At 48.8% G+C, this 18,748-nt stretch overlaps 7 protein-coding genes across 7 annotated transcripts; 4 read left to right on the top strand and 3 right to left on the bottom strand.

Moving 5' to 3' along the window:
* Positions 1-1,192: 1,192 nt before the first annotated feature.
* AtWU_02102 (ATP11 family protein) lies at positions 1,193-2,257 on the top strand (the record flags this gene model as incomplete). Its single annotated transcript, XM_035497216.1, has 2 exons — positions 1,193-1,368; positions 1,423-2,257. The coding sequence occupies 2 exons, from the start codon at positions 1,193-1,195 to the stop codon at positions 2,255-2,257; spliced, it is 1,011 nt and encodes a 336-aa protein (XP_035353109.1).
* A 601-nt stretch (positions 2,258-2,858) lies between these two features.
* AtWU_02101 (uncharacterized protein) lies at positions 2,859-4,584 on the top strand (the record flags this gene model as incomplete). The annotated part of the gene is made up of 3 exons (XM_035497215.1): positions 2,859-3,416; positions 3,582-4,061; positions 4,123-4,584. The coding sequence occupies 3 exons, from the start codon at positions 2,859-2,861 to the stop codon at positions 4,582-4,584; spliced, it is 1,500 nt and encodes a 499-aa protein (XP_035353108.1).
* Positions 4,585-5,060: 476 nt separating this feature from the next.
* AtWU_02100 (alpha-L-arabinofuranosidase B) lies at positions 5,061-6,560 on the bottom strand (the record flags this gene model as incomplete). The annotated part of the gene is made up of 1 exon (XM_035497214.1): positions 5,061-6,560. One exon carries the CDS (start codon positions 6,558-6,560, stop codon positions 5,061-5,063), a length of 1,500 nt encoding a protein of 499 aa, XP_035353107.1.
* A 1,355-nt stretch (positions 6,561-7,915) lies between these two features.
* Positions 7,916-10,183, bottom strand: AtWU_02099 (M3 family metallopeptidase; the record flags this gene model as incomplete). Its single annotated transcript, XM_035497213.1, has 6 exons — positions 7,916-8,123; positions 8,191-8,391; positions 8,441-8,576; positions 8,649-8,741; positions 8,791-8,914; positions 8,975-10,183. 6 exons carry the CDS (start codon positions 10,181-10,183, stop codon positions 7,916-7,918), a joined length of 1,971 nt encoding a protein of 656 aa, XP_035353106.1.
* Positions 10,184-11,571: 1,388 nt separating this feature from the next.
* AtWU_02098 (short-chain dehydrogenases/reductase) lies at positions 11,572-12,681 on the top strand (the record flags this gene model as incomplete). The annotated part of the gene is made up of 5 exons (XM_035497212.1): positions 11,572-11,613; positions 11,664-11,976; positions 12,054-12,161; positions 12,223-12,441; positions 12,497-12,681. The coding sequence occupies 5 exons, from the start codon at positions 11,572-11,574 to the stop codon at positions 12,679-12,681; spliced, it is 867 nt and encodes a 288-aa protein (XP_035353105.1).
* A 529-nt stretch (positions 12,682-13,210) lies between these two features.
* On the bottom strand, positions 13,211-13,663 carry AtWU_02097 (putative alpha-L-arabinofuranosidase B; the record flags this gene model as incomplete). Its single annotated transcript, XM_035497211.1, has 1 exon — positions 13,211-13,663. The coding sequence occupies one exon, from the start codon at positions 13,661-13,663 to the stop codon at positions 13,211-13,213; it is 453 nt and encodes a 150-aa protein (XP_035353104.1).
* An 890-nt stretch (positions 13,664-14,553) lies between these two features.
* On the top strand, positions 14,554-14,805 carry AtWU_02096 (peptidase M3 family protein; the record flags this gene model as incomplete). The annotated part of the gene is made up of 1 exon (XM_035497210.1): positions 14,554-14,805. One exon carries the CDS (start codon positions 14,554-14,556, stop codon positions 14,803-14,805), a length of 252 nt encoding a protein of 83 aa, XP_035353103.1.
* Positions 14,806-18,748: the final 3,943 nt, after the last annotated feature.

The raw sequence follows: 18,748 nt of genomic DNA, 5'->3' as shown, positions 1-18,748 counted from the left end.
ACTTCTCTGTCAAGATGCTCCAATTGCTCCAATTGCTCCAATTGCTTCAAACACCGCTTCTCAGTTCTGCATATTTCCAGCTGAGATTACAATCAGATAAAGTATCATTATACATTCTGTTAGCTGTTGACGATTATACCAGTTCGGTCTCACTACTAGTTCGGTTTTGTCTCTAAACCCTAATGTTCAAGCATCGATTGGGCGCAATACTAAAAGCGCTGAGAGTAGCCAAGGTTGTCTAGAGCTTCTTTAATACCCCACTACTGCAGCTAAGAATAGATAGTAGTACGAATAGCTTTCCCCAGGAAATTGGAGTGGCGCTAGAGAAACTTCGCAGAACGAACATCAATGGCCAGGTCATCTATCGATCGTTTTAGACGAGTGACGCCCTGCTTTCGTTGTAGTGTAGATGTTACGGATTGCTATCGAGAGGAGAAGAACAAGTTTAAATGTATAATTACTACCTGTTAGATAGCCGTAGGTGGTAAAATCAATCTCTGGACCAGGGCAATGAGTCACACTTGGCCGTAGAGACACTGCGGGCCCATATATCCCGTCACGAATGGTTACCGGACGATCGTTATAGCCTAGTTCGTCTAGAGTAACACCACCCAGATGAAACAGTCTATCTTTTCTCTTGTGGACTAGAGAACATCTTAGTCTGTCATTTACACATAAATCACTTCAAATTTCCCAGATAGGGCAGAGACTCTTGTGTAATGAGGCTATAGACACCTTCATGTCTAGAGACTTGCTCAAATGATATGTACATAGCTTAGGCTTTGATCAGAAACAATAGGTCTGCTATATACATTAGTACCATATAGTATAAGCTGTTGCAATGCACACTTCCATCTTTCTTTGGTTCTACAGCTCAGGACTCTTGAAAGTTCTGGATAGGAGACTAACAGGAAGCATGGTCAAGATATGCGGATGGCTGCTTTGCTGTTCCCATTTTCCTGACCAACATATTTTCAACGTCTTAAGATAATAAGGTTATTATAATCTTCTTTCTACTTTCGCTGGTACTGTGCAATTCCTTGCTATGGTGTGAAGCGTCTTCTGCTTATGCCACGAGATGGCAGTATTTATGCACATATTATGTAATCAACACTAGTCCAGATTAGCTGAACCGCGGACTTCTTCCCAAGTATTGACCTTCTTTCTTTGCTCCTCAAGCAGCATTCTTAAGATGGCGTATCTCAGATCTTCTGCGTTCAAGTCCCTGCTGAGGACTCGGGCATCCTCCCTATGCCCCCAGCAAAGGCGCTGGGCCCAAGTGCACGATGTCCGTTTCCTCGCCACACACCACGATCCCAACCAAGTGCTGGACAGGTACCGCTCGAAACTCAAGCAGAAAGCCCAAGCGTAAGTCGACCGCGACAACAGTCATGACCGGCTCACTCACTCCTCTCACCATAGAGAGGGACACCAAGACATCGATTCTCTGAAGGAGGCCTACAAGGAGAAGATTGAAGAGTTCCGTCACAAAGCAACAACTCCTCTCACTCCGGAGCCACCCAAGTCCTCGCCCTCCCCGTCCACGACCGGTCCTTCACCCCCTCCTCCTCCACCTACTCCCCAGGCTCGCGCCGCCTCCTCCGCCACATCGACTGGGATCAGACCTCTTGACTCGTTCATCGACGTCGAGAAAGTGCGCAGTCTCCCGCCCAAGGAAATCGAGGCCATCTGGCGTCTTCGTTTTGCCAACAACTCTCATTCGGTCTGCGCCGTAATCCCGGTAGAAACATACCAGCGCATCGTCTCCGCCGCACGCCAGAACCCCCAATTCGTTCTTCCCCTACCCCGTACGCAGAGTGAGGCGCAGACCGCGGAGGAGAACGCAGAAGCCGCCAAGGGCGGTGCGGACATTCATTTCCTCCAATGGGGTTTCCACCCCCCAGCGTCCCCGACCGCTTCTTCCGCTGCTTCAGCCAACGACCACACTTCCACGATCATCTTCACAGCGTTGGCTTCGTATCAGCTGCATGGCTCGTATGCGCAGCCGCATACGACGGTCACACATTATCTGGATCTGGCGGATGAGAAGGGTCTGGTTCTGATGAATGGTCAGGTGATGCCTGATTCCGGAGTATCTGCGACAGATGCCACCTGGCTGGTTAGCTGTGTTCAGCGTTTCTATGACTTTGGGGGTCAGGCGAATGGACGGAAAGGCGAGCTTCTGCAGGCGTTCACTCGCGGTGACGTGCAGAACTTCAAGGTTGAGGACTTGATGGCAGAGGCCGAGAAGTTGTAAGGGTCCCACTAGTATTGTAGATAGATAGATTGTACGATATACGTTTTACCAATACGCAGCCTTTCCCGCGCGGGTATTTAGCTTGTAATCAGCCTCGAGGTTGATGAGTGTTGGGGGTCAAGCTATCCATACCCCACAGCATTCCCGGGGAGATAGTGAGGAAGATGCAGCAGCAGCTGATGTGAGAGTGACTGGCTGTCGCCGGTCCGCCAACCAATCGGGCTTACAGTGGCTAGTAGGACTACTATTACTACTACCTTACTAGTGCTTAGTTCCTTCCCTCTTTAAAGCCCCCCTGTCTTTCACAGCCTTGTCCTCCCTAGTGTCCAATTAAATGCATGGTGTCATTCCACTTGCACTCCGCACTGAGTCAGTGAAATGCTTCGTCGCAGAGCCTTGTCTCTTAGACTGAGGCACTATAATAGTACTTCACATCTGCCCTGACTTCCCCAGGATTTTGATTTCAGTTTCGAGCGATAACTCTATAGAGCCCCAAATCTTACGAAAATATCCACTCATTTTTCTTCACAGCTTCCACATAACTTTCACTGGACTTATCTTTATAGCCTCAACTGCTTGCTCGGTTTCTCGACCATTCACTATGATGAGAGATGCAGTAAGCTTGGATGTATGGCGTCTTATCTTTGAGCAGTGCACCACTCAGGATCTGTTCCACCTCTGCTTGGTCGACAAGATCTTTAACTCGATCGCGACACCGGTTTTGTACCGATCTATCTCCCTGGTGGCTTATGAGAATCTCTCTGGCTCCCGTAGGTTGTCCAAGTCCACAGAAACGAAAACGGAACCAGAGTTGCCTACAGGCCCATGGCTTCTATTATCTCGACTGGAAGCCGACGAAAATGACACCTTACGAGCTTGGGTACAGGAAATCAATATTTCGAGTCCTTCTGCCTGGGCAGACGAGGACTTCCTAGAACGACTCCAGAGCAATGATTGCTTGGCCACACTGATTGCCCGTCTGCCAAACCTTCGACGGATCACCATCGGCTTTCCCAGTATTCAATCGACAACATTGATTCGCACCATTTATGAGCATAACCGGAAGCCAGAACTCCTCCTACTCAACCAGTATAACGAGGAGATTAACTCTAGCTTAGCGGAGCAGACTCTACCCCGTGTCACGACTCTCTCTGCATCAGTGAGCCCGGCAAATGACCGAAACAGGCCAAATAGGCAGATACCCACGTTACAAAGATTGTTTTTCAAATGCCCACATCTCCGGTCGTTCTCGCTTACTGTCATGAGACAATATGGTGGTTGTGTTATAAGGATGCCAAGGCATCCTGTTATATGGAGCTTTCAGCTTACAGGCGAAGAGACATTCCCTCCACTCGAGCATCTTTCCCTCGACGGATACCCGATGGACGATCAGCAATGGAGGTTTTGGCGTGATGGGCTTCAGTGGGACAAGCTGGTGTCACTAGCCGTAGGACCGCAGAGGTGCGCTGGCTTGTTTCGATGTCTAGTTGGCTTTACCAGATCACTAAAGATTCTTGAAGTGTCTGTCTGGGAAGGGGAAGGCGATCGTGAGCGAGAGGAACTCATCGAACTCCTCTCATCATTTGATTCTCTGGAAGCCCTAGTTTTAAAAGGGTACAAGTGTCCGATTGAGGCGATTTTTCATCACAGTAACCTATCTACTCTTTGTCTGCATGAAGAAGAATCTTCCTCCAAGGCGCGTCCGCGACAAGTCCTAACAGCGGAGGAGCTCAGTCAGCTCGATGCTAACTGTCCCAAACTGAAGTCACTTCAAGTCGGAGTCAAGAGAGAGAACGATCAATGGGTAAGCCAATGTATCCTCTGTCTTATACTATCACATGAACCGAGATCTAACCACATCATAGCCCGATGACGTCTTCGACAAACTAGCAACCGGTTTCCACAACCTCAGGAGCCTATCTGTGCACTTTGAACTGGGCCTCCCCGACATACATAACCCCATCAAGCCTTTTATAAATTATGTCTCTGTGAGGAGCATCGGCCAGAATTACTTTGACCGTAGAAAGCAGGCGGGCATTGAAGTATTCGAATCGTTCACCTTGACCGTCTGGACAGGTAAATACTTCCGTCGTTTCCCACAATGGCCACCAATGTACGCCGGTTTTGAGAAGAAATTCTCAGCGACTTACCAGATATCCTTACCGAGTGATTCTTTCGGTGAGGTCCAAGTCCGTCATTTGGAGAAAGAGCGATTGGACCTGATTCAGTCCAAGAAGATCAAAGTCCATTCCTATGAGAGGTTGCAACTTGCTAACCAGGTTGCTGCAGCCGTGGAAGGCCCAAAGGTCGAGGATTGCTCGGAGTGAGGAAGCCTTATTCTTTCTTTTCATGCTTGTACTAGGGCTGGGTATTGCCTAGCATATGTTGGTGATGATGTATATGTATTTATGCTGGTATGGAATGTCGCAGTGCATTTGTCATTATGGTACATCAGATATCTTTTTTACTTGATGTTTCTTTGTTCATGCTAATAACCTACCTTGAAATACGATATCCACATGTGTTATGTGAATAAAATATAACTACGCTTGGAAATACCCCCTAACCACAGTGACTAGCACCATCTCGCAGCCAATTAGTCCGTAAAGGCCCTCCGGATACGATGTTGTGATAGTGTGTTGCATGTGGACAAGGGCTCTGACGCTTCTGTAGATTACATAGACACAGTCCACGTTAATGTATACCATCGTATAGTATTCATATGCTATATAGCAAACATAACCTATTTACAAACCACGCTCCCCCCCACACCCACCCCACCAACCAACCCCCTGATAACCCCTCATGAAGAAAACGCCGTCTCAATCTCAAAGCTAACATCATTATTGAACGACGTCTTCGAATCAAATGTCTGCACACCACCATTGCTAGCAGCATACAAAACATTCTCATAATGCCTGAAGTACCTCGTCGGGTAACTCCACGAGCGCAACGAAGTGCCCTCACCATTCAACGCCGCCTGAGGACAGAAAGTAGCATCCTCATGGAACTGCTTCGTGCCATCATTGGCATTAAGCAACAACTCAAAGTTATAATGACGGATATAGCTACCAGGAGTATCAACCGACTCGAACGAGAAGCACTGGCTGTTAGCCAAACCAGTGACAACAGTCCAGCTAGCCTCCTCCTTCAACGTCGTGGAACTATCATCATCCACAACCTGAGTGTTCACAGTGGTATCAGTATGCGCGATATACCTCGTCGTGTACCCCGGGGTCGTGACACGCAGCGAGACCACCTCTCCAGAGGTAAACGACGGACCGCTGACCAGCGAGCCGACGACGTATTTAGCAGCGACGATGTTCTCCTGGACGGAGTTCTCGGTATCATCCGACGGATATCCGGAGGTCATGACACCCTCGTAGAAGGTACCCTGGGCGCCGTTGCTGTTATCACCACCAATACCCAGGATAATAGCACCCTCCTTGCTCATGGGATTATAGCCGGAGTAATCCGGACGGACTCCGCTATAGTACGTGGACAGGGAGCCAGAGGCAGCATTAGCGCCGCGAATAGCCCACTTATCAGCGCCGCCCTTGACCGCAGCAGTAACGAAGCGGTAAGAGATAGACGGATCACCGGAGTTATATCCCTCGTCGGCACCAGAGAAGAGGTTGTTCTCCATGTCAACCATGATCCAGGGGCCATCGCCGGCACCGTAGCCCCAGGCGGTGCTGTTACCGAGGTAGATGGCCTCCATGTGGCCGGCGCCGGTGTCGGTGCTGCTGGTCTCGGCATTGCCGTAGTCGAAGCAGCAGGCGTCGTTGTAGTGCGTGCCGTCTAGGACGGCGTACATGCCTTCGGCCTCGTCGCCGGTGGCGGTGCCTGTGGCTTCGTTGTTGCGGTAACCCGTGCCGGGGGACATGAAGACTCCGTAGGCCTTTTGGCCGTTCAGGGTGACGGGGGCGCCGATGGCGCTGGCCAGGTTGTCGTAGCCGTCGGTGTCTGGGCCGTCGAAGCCACCTGGAGGTGCTTGGGTCAGGTGGTTGCCGTTGCCGGATTGGTCGTAGATGATGGTGATCAGGCAGGTGGTGTTGGCGCAGAAGGTGTCTTGCGCGGAGGCGTCGGCGACGCCGCCGGCTGTGAGCGGGGAGATGGTGGTGGTGGTGTCATCGGAGCCACGCTGGAGTTGGTAGAGGGCGCCGCTGAAGGAGCTGTATAGAGCGCGGGTGGTGCTGTGTGCGGCTACACAGGGAGTGTCGCCGGCTTCGTAGATGTCACAGGGACCGGCGCTGACGGTGGCGGCTAGCCCTAGGGCGAGGAGGTTTCGGCGGGAGAACATGGTGGTGGATGGAGTACTGCCTGCTCAGGAAGGTCTGGGCTAGGAGAGGACTCAGACAGTAGGATAGGCCGCTTGGGGAAAGAAGTCATGCTACTATGGCGAGAAGGGGGGCTTATTTATATTCTTCACTGCAGTGCAGTGTGCATGCATGGAGTGCATGATATGGGAAGTCTAATTACATGTGTGGCTTCAGGGGTCAGGGATTTTCCTCCAATATTGGGACATCCTGTATACATTGTCAAGTAACCGGTCGGTTAAAAGGCTCACTTTGGAAGAAGCAGGAATGCGTTGTTCCACCTGATGTCAAGCGACGACGGCATTCCGGCGGGCGTGCAGGGCGTCGTGGAGTATGTACCCCGCAGGATGGGAGGGATTTAGTTGGTTTAGTTCCTGAAGTCTTGACAATGGCATTGTCCGTGCCTAGGGCTAATGCTAGTGCCGCCGGGGTTTTGCCCGGAGGGGATGCGGGGGAGGAGACTAAATTGTGTTGCCCGCTCATCACGGTTCGTCACGTTTCTTCAGGGATCTGTTCCTCCTGGATCAAGCCTCGGTAGTTATAGAGGGGATGGGGGTGCCGCATTCCTGTGGAAGTTTGTTTTGTAGAGGGTTGCTGAATGCTTATCCGGAGGCAGTGTGTTTTCGAGTAATGGGCCAATTTTGGAAGCTACAATTTGGATGCCATTACCCCGGATTGTGAGAAATGATTACCCCTGAAAAGATGTATGATGATCGGAACGAATTCCGCTTTGCAATAAGTATAGTCGAAATAACATGAAGTAGACAAAACAACCGACCCGTGTCCGTCGTACGATCTTTACTTTTGGGAAAGTGGATGGCTTTAACCGGTGCAGTGAGGGGAACCCATGTTCTTCACACCATGTGGTCATGCTACTTGAACTCTATCAGGATACTATCCAGTCTTGTCCCTGAATTAAAGCAGTGAATGGCTGCGTTTGAATGTCTAGCTTACCGGACCCACTAAGCACAGCCCAAAGGAGATGCCGTCGGTTATATCATGATGCATGAACAGCCCTGCCGTCTATTGACTTCCGGAGCGTCTGTGAGAAACGCGGACGATTACCGGACACTTTCCGAGACAATCATGACATGGCTCTCTGGATCAGCTTACATGGCCAGAATAGACATGCCCTGAACATCCAAAATGGTGAGATTGGATGCCAAGCGGCCCTCCGCATCATTGTGACCCTCGGCAGGCTCGGGCCGCCCGGGTTCCTGGGCATGTTGAACCCAAATCAAGCAGCTGACCTGGTTTGCTTGGCGAGGAGGCATTGCGTGAATCTTATTCTCTGCGTTACTTCTAAGAAGCTTATGGTATAATAATCTGCCCCCTAGCACTAATGTTGACTGTCTGCTCGCCTCAAGCCTTCCACAAGGGCATTCATATTTGGAGGACGACCCAAGAACCTCTCCAGCATCTGAAACAAATCTTGCTGGCCGCCACCGTTTTGCAGAATCTCGCGACGGTACTTCTCCCACTTGTCCTTTTGGAATGGGCCTTCAGCAAAGACAGAAAGAAAGACGTCCTGGGCCATTGCCGTGCAGCTTCAAGAGGGTTAGTCTTCACGAATGGTACAATAGAGCAAGTAGTCTGGATGGGAGAGGAACATACATGAGATAAGCATAGTAGCAGACATCATAGCCCGCTGTCAGATGACTGAACGTTCCAAATGCATAGCCGTCTCGGCAATCGGAGAAGTCCATACTTTCAATCTCCTCACGGAGGTCATACCAGAGCTTCTGAACATCCAGATCAGAAATATCTGCATCTTTCTTGAGACTATGGATTTGCAAGTCGAAGATGGAGATTGACCTGCTCAAGTTAGATTAGTTGAAGTCAAAGACATAAAGCAAAAACATACAACTGATACAAATGATAAAGCCCTCGATTCAGGTAACGATGCTTAATAAGGCGTTCGACTACATCTTCCGGAATTTTCTTTGGCGGATCGGGTGAGCTGGGATGTTGCTTGCGCCACTCCATGAGGTAATTATTCTCTAGCGTAGTATAGTGGCAGCTGAGACCCTGCAGAACCTTTTTCATCTAGCACCAGTTCTCGAGCATCATACTGGGCATCTCTCCGAAGTCAGGGGGAAGCCGGTAGCCGTGAAATCGGACGTACTTTGTTCGTGCAAGGAGATCGTGGATTCCATGACCCATTTCTGTGTCTTATGTTTAGGATAAATTCAAGCTTGTCTAATTCAGACTTACCGTGGAAAAGGGTTACCACTTGATGGTGCTTGAGCAAGGCACAACCGGTGGGGGTGGGAGTAGGGAAGGAACACATGAGGATTGTGGCAGGGTATTGCCGACTGCCATCTGGGCGGAGATAGCCCTGATGCTCTCTGTTAGTCTGGATCAAGCACGATGACACTAATTTAAGGGAGGCGCATACACATTGGAGATTCACGCTTTGGTTACCGCGATATTTGTTTTCTCTCCATAGCAAATCGAAGTAGAGATAGCCAATAAACGGCTTATCGGGCGTACTCTCCCAGACAGAGAATACCCGGACGGACTCATGCCAGAGAGACTCCTTCTCGGCTTCGACAGGTTCGAACTGGAGACCCAGAACAGAGGCAAAAATACCCAGCATTCCCATGGCTGTTTGTTCGAGGGGATAGAACTCGGATAGCTGCAGCTGGTCAACCGCAACTTCCTCTTCTACTAACCGCATGTAATAGGGTTTATCCCACGGCGGAAAACCCACACCATTTGTGTCACACTTGTCTTTTGTATCCTTCATCCTCCTCTGCTGTAACACCGCAATTTCATCTTTGCCGCGGGCGCAGAGTGTGTTCTTGAGGTTGTTGAGAAACCCACCTAGCCATTCCGGATCCTTTACCATACGTTGCTGTAGTCGATACTCGGCGTGGGTGGAATGATGCAATTGATGGGCCCGCCGAGCCCGTCGACGAATGATCTCCTCGAATAATGGCTGATTGCTCTGGAGCTTCTGATTGTCGGCCAAGAACATCTTCTTTCGCGTTTCGGGGCGACGAGCATAGGTCAACACTGCCAGTGTACCTCCATTCGCAAAGGGCACAAATAGCTTTTCATTTCCTTGCTCACCATCCGACTTCCACTTCCCCAAGTCACTCGCTGGTACTCCCTCCAACTCGTCCGGTGTAAACCATACGCCCCCATCTTCCCTTGATAGGTTCTCCTGAAACTTCCTCTCTATTTGTCCAATGTTTGCCCCTTCCTGCAAGAAGCCTTCCACCTCTTCCGCATCCAGCTCCCCGTGCCCTGCCATTCGGTATACAGTCAACTCACGTTCGAGCAAATGTTGCGATTCCGCATCCAATGACTCAAAGTCCTCTCGATTGTCGCGGACAGCCTGCAGTAGACGGAAGTAATCGCCGTTGGCGATCCATGCCGCCTGTGCTTCGGCATAGACGCTTAAGGCGGAGTGGACGACATCCTGAGTCTCCCGTAATGGAGCACCGTACTGTAGCATGTCGATCATGGCTAGCTGGCCTTGAATTGCATTTTCGGTTTGCGCCAAGGGAAGAAGAGTGTTGGCGAAGGTGGCTGTTTCTGGAGTCGTTGCTTTGAGTATTGAAGTGCGCGTCTGAGTGAGTTCATCAATGATTTGATGCATGAGGGGAAGGATTTTGTCAGTGGTTGGGACATGGGGAAGCTAAAACATGATGTATGAGACAGTTTGCAGCCAGGCCGCGAGTGTTAGGGTAGAAGATGTTTGGCCTTTTGGGAGTCCAATCTGAATCAGTCCAGGGTATTGCAATGGGGAGCAGGAAGGAATAAGGAATCGTTAATATATTGTCACTCTAATGAGACCAAAAGAGGGGAAGGGGGGTGGTTGAGGCTAGGGCCTATTTGGAGCTTCCTTATAGGGAAGAGTAACTTTTGTAGTACCTCGGGTGACTACCACTAGTGGCTTGAGATTAAATTGCTTGGATTTTCTCCCCTGTTCCTGCATGGTTAGCGCTCCGTCTAAGGCATTAGTAGATCACGCAATAGCCACGTTTCATTCGTTCATATTCGGTAGTATGGCTATCAGCTGAGGTTGTTTAATCAGACAAAGACATTGACTAGCTATGGCTTATGATTTCCGTCCAGCTTATAATTGTTACTGTTAATGCTGGTTATGATAGACAGCAGCCTCACACTTAGAAGTAATAGTGCTGCTCCAACTCTTCCCTTATTCATGACGAAGTCTTGCAGTTGAGACAGAAACTCCAGAATACCAGAGGTGCCTACGAAAATAGACACCCTGAGAGTAAGATGTCTTATATCTTCAGAGTCCATTTAGAATATTTAGAATCACGAACGGGAGAACCTTCTCCGCGTCCGATTTATACAAGTTGATACCAAGTCGTCCGACTTGATTCCACCAAGACCCTAGTACATAGATTTCGGAATTTGTCAGATTACTGAGTTTCCAGCTATTGTATAGCTACATGGCCTACAAAACGTATGCACCAGGGTTACGGGTTGCTTAAAGTATCCACGGTCTGATCCGTGGATCGGGCTTCAGGCACTTGTGCCGCGGAAAGTTGACCATCCAGAGCAATATGCTGCTTGTTGTGAGCCTATGAAGTATTGTAGAAGTAACGAGTGGTATCTCTCTAGACGACACTTGTTGTCCCGTTGTTTATATAAATAAGGTGCCAGATAGCGGAGATGAACTGGTATATTTTCTGGCAATAATCGTACTCAAAAGGCTTGTCCACTACCTTGATACAACTGATGAAGTACGTGCTTTGCATGCTATACTCGTTTTACAACACAAGATGAGTTATTAAGTCTACGTCTCATGTTTAAAAGTGAAAAGTACGAAGGGAAATCTTTCTATCGGAGTTAATGTTCGGATCCCATTGGGTGCTAAGAACACACAAACCACATGACATCAATACCCCACTTGATCGCCGAGCGGGGCATATTTGGTGCAACTTCCGAATCCCTGTTTGTCCCCCAACAATAACTCGATAACATACCAGGATATTTCACAGCCTCATCCTAGCAACCATGGCAAAGACAATTGTCGCAACTGGCATCTCATCCGGCTTGGTGTGCTCAGCTTTCCACCCTTCCATGTATCAGTTGCTAAGACACCACAGGGCTTTGAAACAATCAAGCAGTTGCTTGAGCAAGCCGAGCCGTACAATTTCATCCTGGGCGCGCGGGACACGGCCAAGGTTCAGGCTGCTTACGATAGCCTCAACTATGACACTTCCAAGCATTCTATCACCATTTACCCACTCGACCTCCTGTCTTTGAAGAGTGTGCAGTCTTTCGCAGCAAATGTCCTTTCCAGGTTGGGTTCCGAGAAGCTGGCTTATCTCTTCCTCTGCGCCGGCACTCTGGACAAGGGCGAAGGCCCCGGTCCGAATGGATCGCAATGGTGCTCGGGATATGTAGTTAACCATCTAGGTTCGTGGATTATGGATAGACTTTGAGCGTACAAAAGGGAGAGTGGATTCACTAACAATGAAGCAAACTTTTAACAGCCCCGCATTATCTGGTCCACTTGCTCCGTGATGTGCTATCTGCCTCGCAGTCGCGGGTTGTTTTCGTTTCTTCCGGGGCGATCCGTGGTCTCAGAGACCAGGATCCGGGTGAGATCCCTGCATTATCCTGGTATTCCATTCTGCCTTTTATTAACTGTTTATGGTATAGCAACCCTTGACGTGGACCTGAAAGCCAACTCTGGCGCAGGCTATCGTCCTATATACAGTGCCTCCAAGTTCGTTCAGCTGTTGGGCGCATTTTACTGGCGGCGTGAACTCCCGTCTTGCACCATTGTTGCTGTCTCACCGGGTCTCATTCCGAGCACTCCTCTCGCTTCGTCAATGGGTTTGACCATGGATATGCCCGATGCCAAGACTATCCCCGAGGGTGAGTATCACTCATAGCTTACCCTTTACGTTGACTTGCTGATGAACGTCTACAGGTGCCCAGAACCTCCTCCGCGCCTTTTTCATTAACGAATTCCCGGCAGATCCGGAACAGATTTTCTTGACTAGCTGGGGGGAGTGGTGGCCTAAGGATGTGTATGCTTTGGCTCTTGATGCTGGCCTGCAGAAGAAGTGGTGCTTGAGCAGGGAGGAGATTGAAAAGACTGAAAGCATTGCTTGAACATATCGTCGATGATAACGGAGATATGATCAATGTAGATGTGCTGGATATATTCATGCCAAGTACTTAGCACACACTTCTAACATAGAATCTTTCTTTCGAACTGCAGACACTGGATAGAGTAAGGGGTGTACTTTAACTTCTGAGGGAATCATGATTGCTCTTTGCCCTCAGGTTGCCCGAGCTCACCCGTGCCAAAATACAATGCACGCCACATTGAATGCACCGAAACTGGCTGCCTAAATAATAGTGTTGTAGAGACAACATGCTAAATTAGCTACAGCGATGAAACCTCGTATAAGGCAGTGTGCTTCGTTAAAGTCTCAGACTATCGAAACGTAGGTTACACAGCATGAATCCTTCAGACAACCCCACGCCGGTCGAACTTCCAATCTGACAGTCTAGCCCGGATGATCAAAACCAAAAAAGCAATACCCTTTGCCCCATACTACGGGTCTCACCCCGCAAAAAGCAAATGAGCGTTCTCGACCCCATCCATCCCAGTCTCACCACTCCACAGCACCCTTCACTATTGCTGCCCCCAAATCCCGTTCGCCATCTCATGAGCAATTTCATGGAATTTCCCCTCATTTAATTCATGAGCAAGCACCAACCGAATAGCATATGGGGTGGCATTAAGAGAATCAAGCTGAAGCTTGCGTTCCTCCACTACCCGCAGAATCCACGCCAGAAGCTTCTCCATACGAAAGGGGAGCTGAGCGCGAAAGATGTCGTTGGTCGAGCCCTCGTGAATATTCGTGATGATGATATCGACCGCGGGGGGTCCGGAAAACACTAAGCCTCCAGCATCACGGACTTCACCGGTCTCAGGATCGTTGTATTTCCCGTCCACGATGGGGCGGTTGCTTGCTGCATGCCAGCTGGGGGTGTGGAGCTCGTCGGGATGCTCGCGGTAGAATGGCTGTGAACGAAGATTGGCCTCAGCCAAGACTTGTGCTAGGGGAGGGTCACTTGCATCCATAGTTATTTTGATAATGGAGTTGATGGCTTGATGGAAAGAGTTTGGCTATATGGTGAATTTTGATGGAAGAGATTATTAGGAGGGTGAAGGATGATGAAAGGAAGAGTTTCGTTCAGGGCTAGTGGACTGGGAATATACTTATTGGGAGTCACATGATACCCTGCAGGGCTGGACAGATGTTGCCTACCAATCGGTTTCTCTTGCTCGTTGTGGTTCTGTCAGCCCATAAGCTGAGCTTGTTTGCTCCTGAGTGCAGTGTGTTACACAAGACCCTGGGGATCATCCAGGCAAACGGATTGTTCCCTGCTTGCGTTCCCGAGCACTCCTGCTGTCAGCCCTACAGAATCAGGGTCCGTCAACGCATCGTTCTCATGACAAGTACGAGCAATAGCTCTCTTTGATCCTTTCTTTGTCTGTGCTAGGTGTATCATTACACCATTCATTGGGATTTATGCTCTTTTGACAAGATGTGGAAGCAAAGACTCTGTCCACAGCAGTTACAGGCTACGGACAGCACTCGCGAGGTCTTCAGTAGCCTTGTCGATGTTACACAAACGAGCTAAGAATCAGGCGTGCCATATCTTAGCCTGAACTTCAATTACACCGGCTTCACTTCGAGCCGAGAAAAAGCCCAAACAAGTCATCTAGAGAGCATAGAAGTAATGCCTCAGGATCAGCGCCGTCAGCACGGTGCTATTTGGTCGACCTGCAGCAGTTCTCCAGAATCACACATACCGAGATCTATAGCACTCACCCAGCTCGAGATATAAAAGGCTCGTACCAGCCCGTACTCCGGATGCTTTCTCCCTCATCAACAGCTTCATCTTTCATTGACAACTCTACTATCTCTAAAAGCCATACAGCTTAAAAGAACCAACTCAATCTTCACGATGCGCTTCACATCCTTCGCCATTGCCACCGCCTTCTTGGCTACCATGATTTCTGCTACTCCAGTGGCCGAGCCTGAGCCCAACCCCGTTGAACTGGCTGCTCGAGCCAAGTACACCATCCACTGCAGTGGTGGTCTCAACCCTGATTCGCACTGCTTGACGCCTCATTCAAAGTGTGACTCCTACGGCACGTACCTGGTGGAGTCTGGTTACAAGGAGCAGTGCAAGAAGTGTGGCTGCGCGAAAGAGTAGATCTTTCATCCTTGAGAAGGTATATTTCAGATGCCCCAGGAACGAGAATGGGTGTTTTGCTAACATGAGAAAGTATAGTATGAACAGCAGCCTAGTTTCAGAAGGGGCACGAAGAATGATAAGGGATGTTCAAGGAAGATGTGGTGGTCTACAGTGGGAAGATGTCTGTGTGTGGAAGAACTGCTTGGGATAAAGAATAGTGGATAAATCGTTTGGCTCAACACTCATGTTATAACCTAGAGTTAGAACATCAAAATGATATCATCTACTGTTCAGATTGTGATTCTTCTGGTATGGCATGGATAATTGTCCAATGTAGGCCATCCATCTGTTGCTTACACGTACAGGCACACCCAAGCCTTAGCGTGTACAACGCTTGGTTGTTTACTGCATTACTACAGAGGGTCAGTAAAGCACAATCTCTTCGTAAAACATCTACGCCTTCGTTGTCGGAGACCTAGAAGTTACACTCGTATCATAAAATTATTCCATAAAAGCTCGTCTAAATGTACCCTGTTTGAAGAAAAATCGTCGCCGTAGCAGAAAACAACTATTATACAACAAAAGCAAAAAACCAAAGTGTATTAGCCATACAAATGGTCAAAAATAAAGCGAGTGTTGCAGCTGACTAGCCAGACGGCCAGTCAACTGCCTACGAGTTACGATTACCTCTTTTCTACTTCCATATCTTGCTTCTACAGTGTGCGTGTTCCTTCTGTTCTCCGTGCCTTTCCCGCTGACTTAAACGGGGGCGTTTTGGATTATCGTACTGTTAAGTAGTTGCATAGATCAAAAGTTAGCAGTCTGGTCTCCACTAACTATTTCTGCCCCTCCCTTGGCTTCAAGAACAATTTCAGGTTTTTAGTTTCGTCCCAATCCAGGTTCACAATTTCATCAGCCATCCAAGTAACACCAGATACATGACATCAACAATTCAACGGATTAAGCCGCAAGCACGCTTCTGCCTCCATATGTAGTAATCCTCTGTCTCACTCTGATGGCCAGACAGTCCAATCCATGCCTACGGAGCTCGTACCGACATTAATCTACCACATCAACGTCATTAACCACTCAGACCAGCAGCATTCTCCTGTATTTCGGGCAGCTGTATGTCAGTTTTCTGCGTCTGTTGAACCACCAATTATGAATATTGACCCCGTAATTCCTCCAAATCACCAGAATCCATATATTCGCACGTCTTGTAGTTGTGACATTGTTCGTGAAGTGTAACCGGCCACTACCAGAAGCAAAGAATACAGCGGTTTACCCCCAAGAGTAAGCAGCCCCGTACTGCGGCCACCCATCACGAGGCTTATTTTTCTTATCCGCGAACAAGGACTGCAGCTTGGTAGTCAGTAAATTCCCAGCCCCGACCTCGTCTTGTAATGACAGCTGACCCGGCCAGACAAGCCGGCGATGCTGGCAGTCTAGCAAGTCTCCATGCTTTGTAAACCACATCCTGCCCAGTATAATATCGTGCCGGCCGAGGTTGAAGATCAGGAAAGGTACGTCGTCCAACCGTTGTCCGTCGATGGCAAGGGTGAAGCGGATGACATGCGTTGAAGGTGTAGTAGCTTTCCCGTCAAAACCTGTGACTGTATATCCGGTCTTCAAGGGAATTATCTTGCTCTATGGTCGGTGTGCTAATTCGACAGCCAGGTCAGTATTTATATAAGCGAACGCGTTTTCTTTAGTGTCTGCTAGGGTGCAGGCGGATACTGCTAGGCCATTGTTCGATATTAAGGTCTTAATTGTAGAGCTTTCACTCTCCTGACCTAGCAGATTTTATAAATTCAGTGTACTTAAGTAAACTTCCATCTCGCCTAGAATGGAGACTTTTCCTAGACATTGTCTTTTACCTGCTCACTCTCCTCCACAGTCTCCAACTGCTTGGTCTGAGCCATTTTCTTCTTTAGGTAGTCTCTAGCCAGATGGCCCTGCTCCTGGCAAATAAAGCATCATCCTTCGGCTATCATGCGGTCGCGGTCCTCTGGCTCTAGGCTCGAAGCGCGACTAGTGTTTCAGGGGGTTCGACTACCAGTGGAGGCAGGAGTAGCAGGAGTAGCACTACCAGAGACCGCTAGCAGGGAGCGGCGGGGCGCTGAGCCAGTTCTCTCAGGGCGTTTTATCATCTGATCAAACTGCTTTATCTGTTTCAGTAAATATCAAAATAAGGCGGCTTGGACAGGCACATAAATGGTTGCGTGTGACTCAAAAGAACCCGGAAATGTGCATCTCTTCGATCAGGGATTGCTTATGTAGGATTATACCAGACGAGATGATGATTGAGATTTTGTTAGATATCTCAACGACGCCTGACTATGTGTCTAATGGCACGACCAAGCTTGCAGGATTCAGGTTTCGTTCGAATCTGACAGTAGAAGCCAAATGAATATCATACCAACAAGGTTGACGGGTATTGATCTCACTTCACAGCCTTGTTGCGTCAAGGTCGCTTGTCAAAAATCTGCTCCGTGATGTATTGATGGCATCGGTGCAAGACCTTTGAGGTAGAACACTCATTTAGTTGCTTCATCAGACACGGAATAAGCCATCTTTGTTTGAGATCTGGGAACGCGTTCACACCGATCTCATCTTCAAAGGACCCATAGTTCGCTTCTTCAACCGCGGCACGGTGATGGAGAGGAGGATGTCGAAGAGTTTATTGTACATATCTTGTATGTATGCACGCGATATGGGGTCCAGCTCATATCAGTGGAGTACATAAATCTGCCCTTGGGAAAATAGATCTTCGCCTGTTCAGAGCAAAGTCAGTCGTAAGAAAGAATGTGTCGCATAACTTCAATGGTCGATATCTGGTACCGATCCAGCCTGATATATGATTTTGTTCTGTATCCGTTGAGAAATCGACTACAAAGTATTTTTTGTAATGCCGCCGCGGAGGACCAGGAGAATAATACTATGGTGTTCGAAATACCATTGTAGGTATAGGACACTCGCACAAGGTTCAACTCTTCTTGGCAGGTATTCCATCAAAAAATCACGCGTCTTGTTCTCCTCTATGCGAAGTCTCGAATAGTGGGTCGATGGCGACAACTTGCGAAGGCAAACCCGAGAACGCACCATGGGATCGAGGTCAGATTGATCACAATTTTTCGCCATTACTATAGACCCCGTTTGTTGCAATCCCTCACATGCAGCATATATAGAAGTCAGAAGAGATGGTGCACCTGATTTGTAGTGATAATAAATAGTTGATTCTCATGCGCGTTGAATAGCTAGTCATCACGCTCCCGGCTTGAGCCAGTTTCCCCTGGTAGCCACGCCAGCCATGTGCGGTCCATTGACTGTGCCTGAGAGGATTGTGAATGCAGATGTATCTGCGTGTCATAGCAGGTTTGAAAGAAGTTGCTTGGACTGGCAATGATCGTTGCGAATTCAAGGCTTTTTTGTCGATGGCTGAAGGACGCTGCCCTTGATCAAGGAACTAGCGCAGATTGCTTCGCCAAGTAAAGAAACCTCTGGTTTTGAGCTAGACCCTCTAGTAGTGTAAAGTAAACTCAGTACACATGACAAGGACTAACAGCACTTTTGTTGTTGCGCGGATTTCATTCTTCTCTCCACCATGGTCCAGAGCCAGAAGTAAGTGAGGGAGAGATATTCTGAGGAGGTTGGCTGTATATAAAGCCATATAGGCGGCAGTGACGGCAGAGTTCGTGAAATACTAGGGTATGGTGAATATTACAACAGTATCTGTCACACTACCACTGCATTGCCGTTAATGAGCCCTGCCATAATTTTGGGCTCGGTGTCAGATGTAGAGCTTGCTGCTGGAGATTAATTCATACTCAGTGAGGGATCTGGGCGGACTTTATACCTCCCTGGAGGCAGAATGTGCCTTGGCCATTGCTACAGCCCTCAGCACACCGAGTCGCTTTTGTACTAGCCATGGAAGTTGCCACCACTCTTTATATTGTTGCAA

Source organism: Aspergillus tubingensis (genome assembly GCF_013340325.1).
Source record: "Aspergillus tubingensis WU-2223L DNA, scaffold_3, whole genome shotgun sequence".
Lineage (NCBI taxonomy): Eukaryota > Fungi > Ascomycota > Eurotiomycetes > Eurotiales > Aspergillaceae > Aspergillus > Aspergillus tubingensis.
This window is presented reverse-complemented; position numbering and strand designations above follow the sequence as displayed.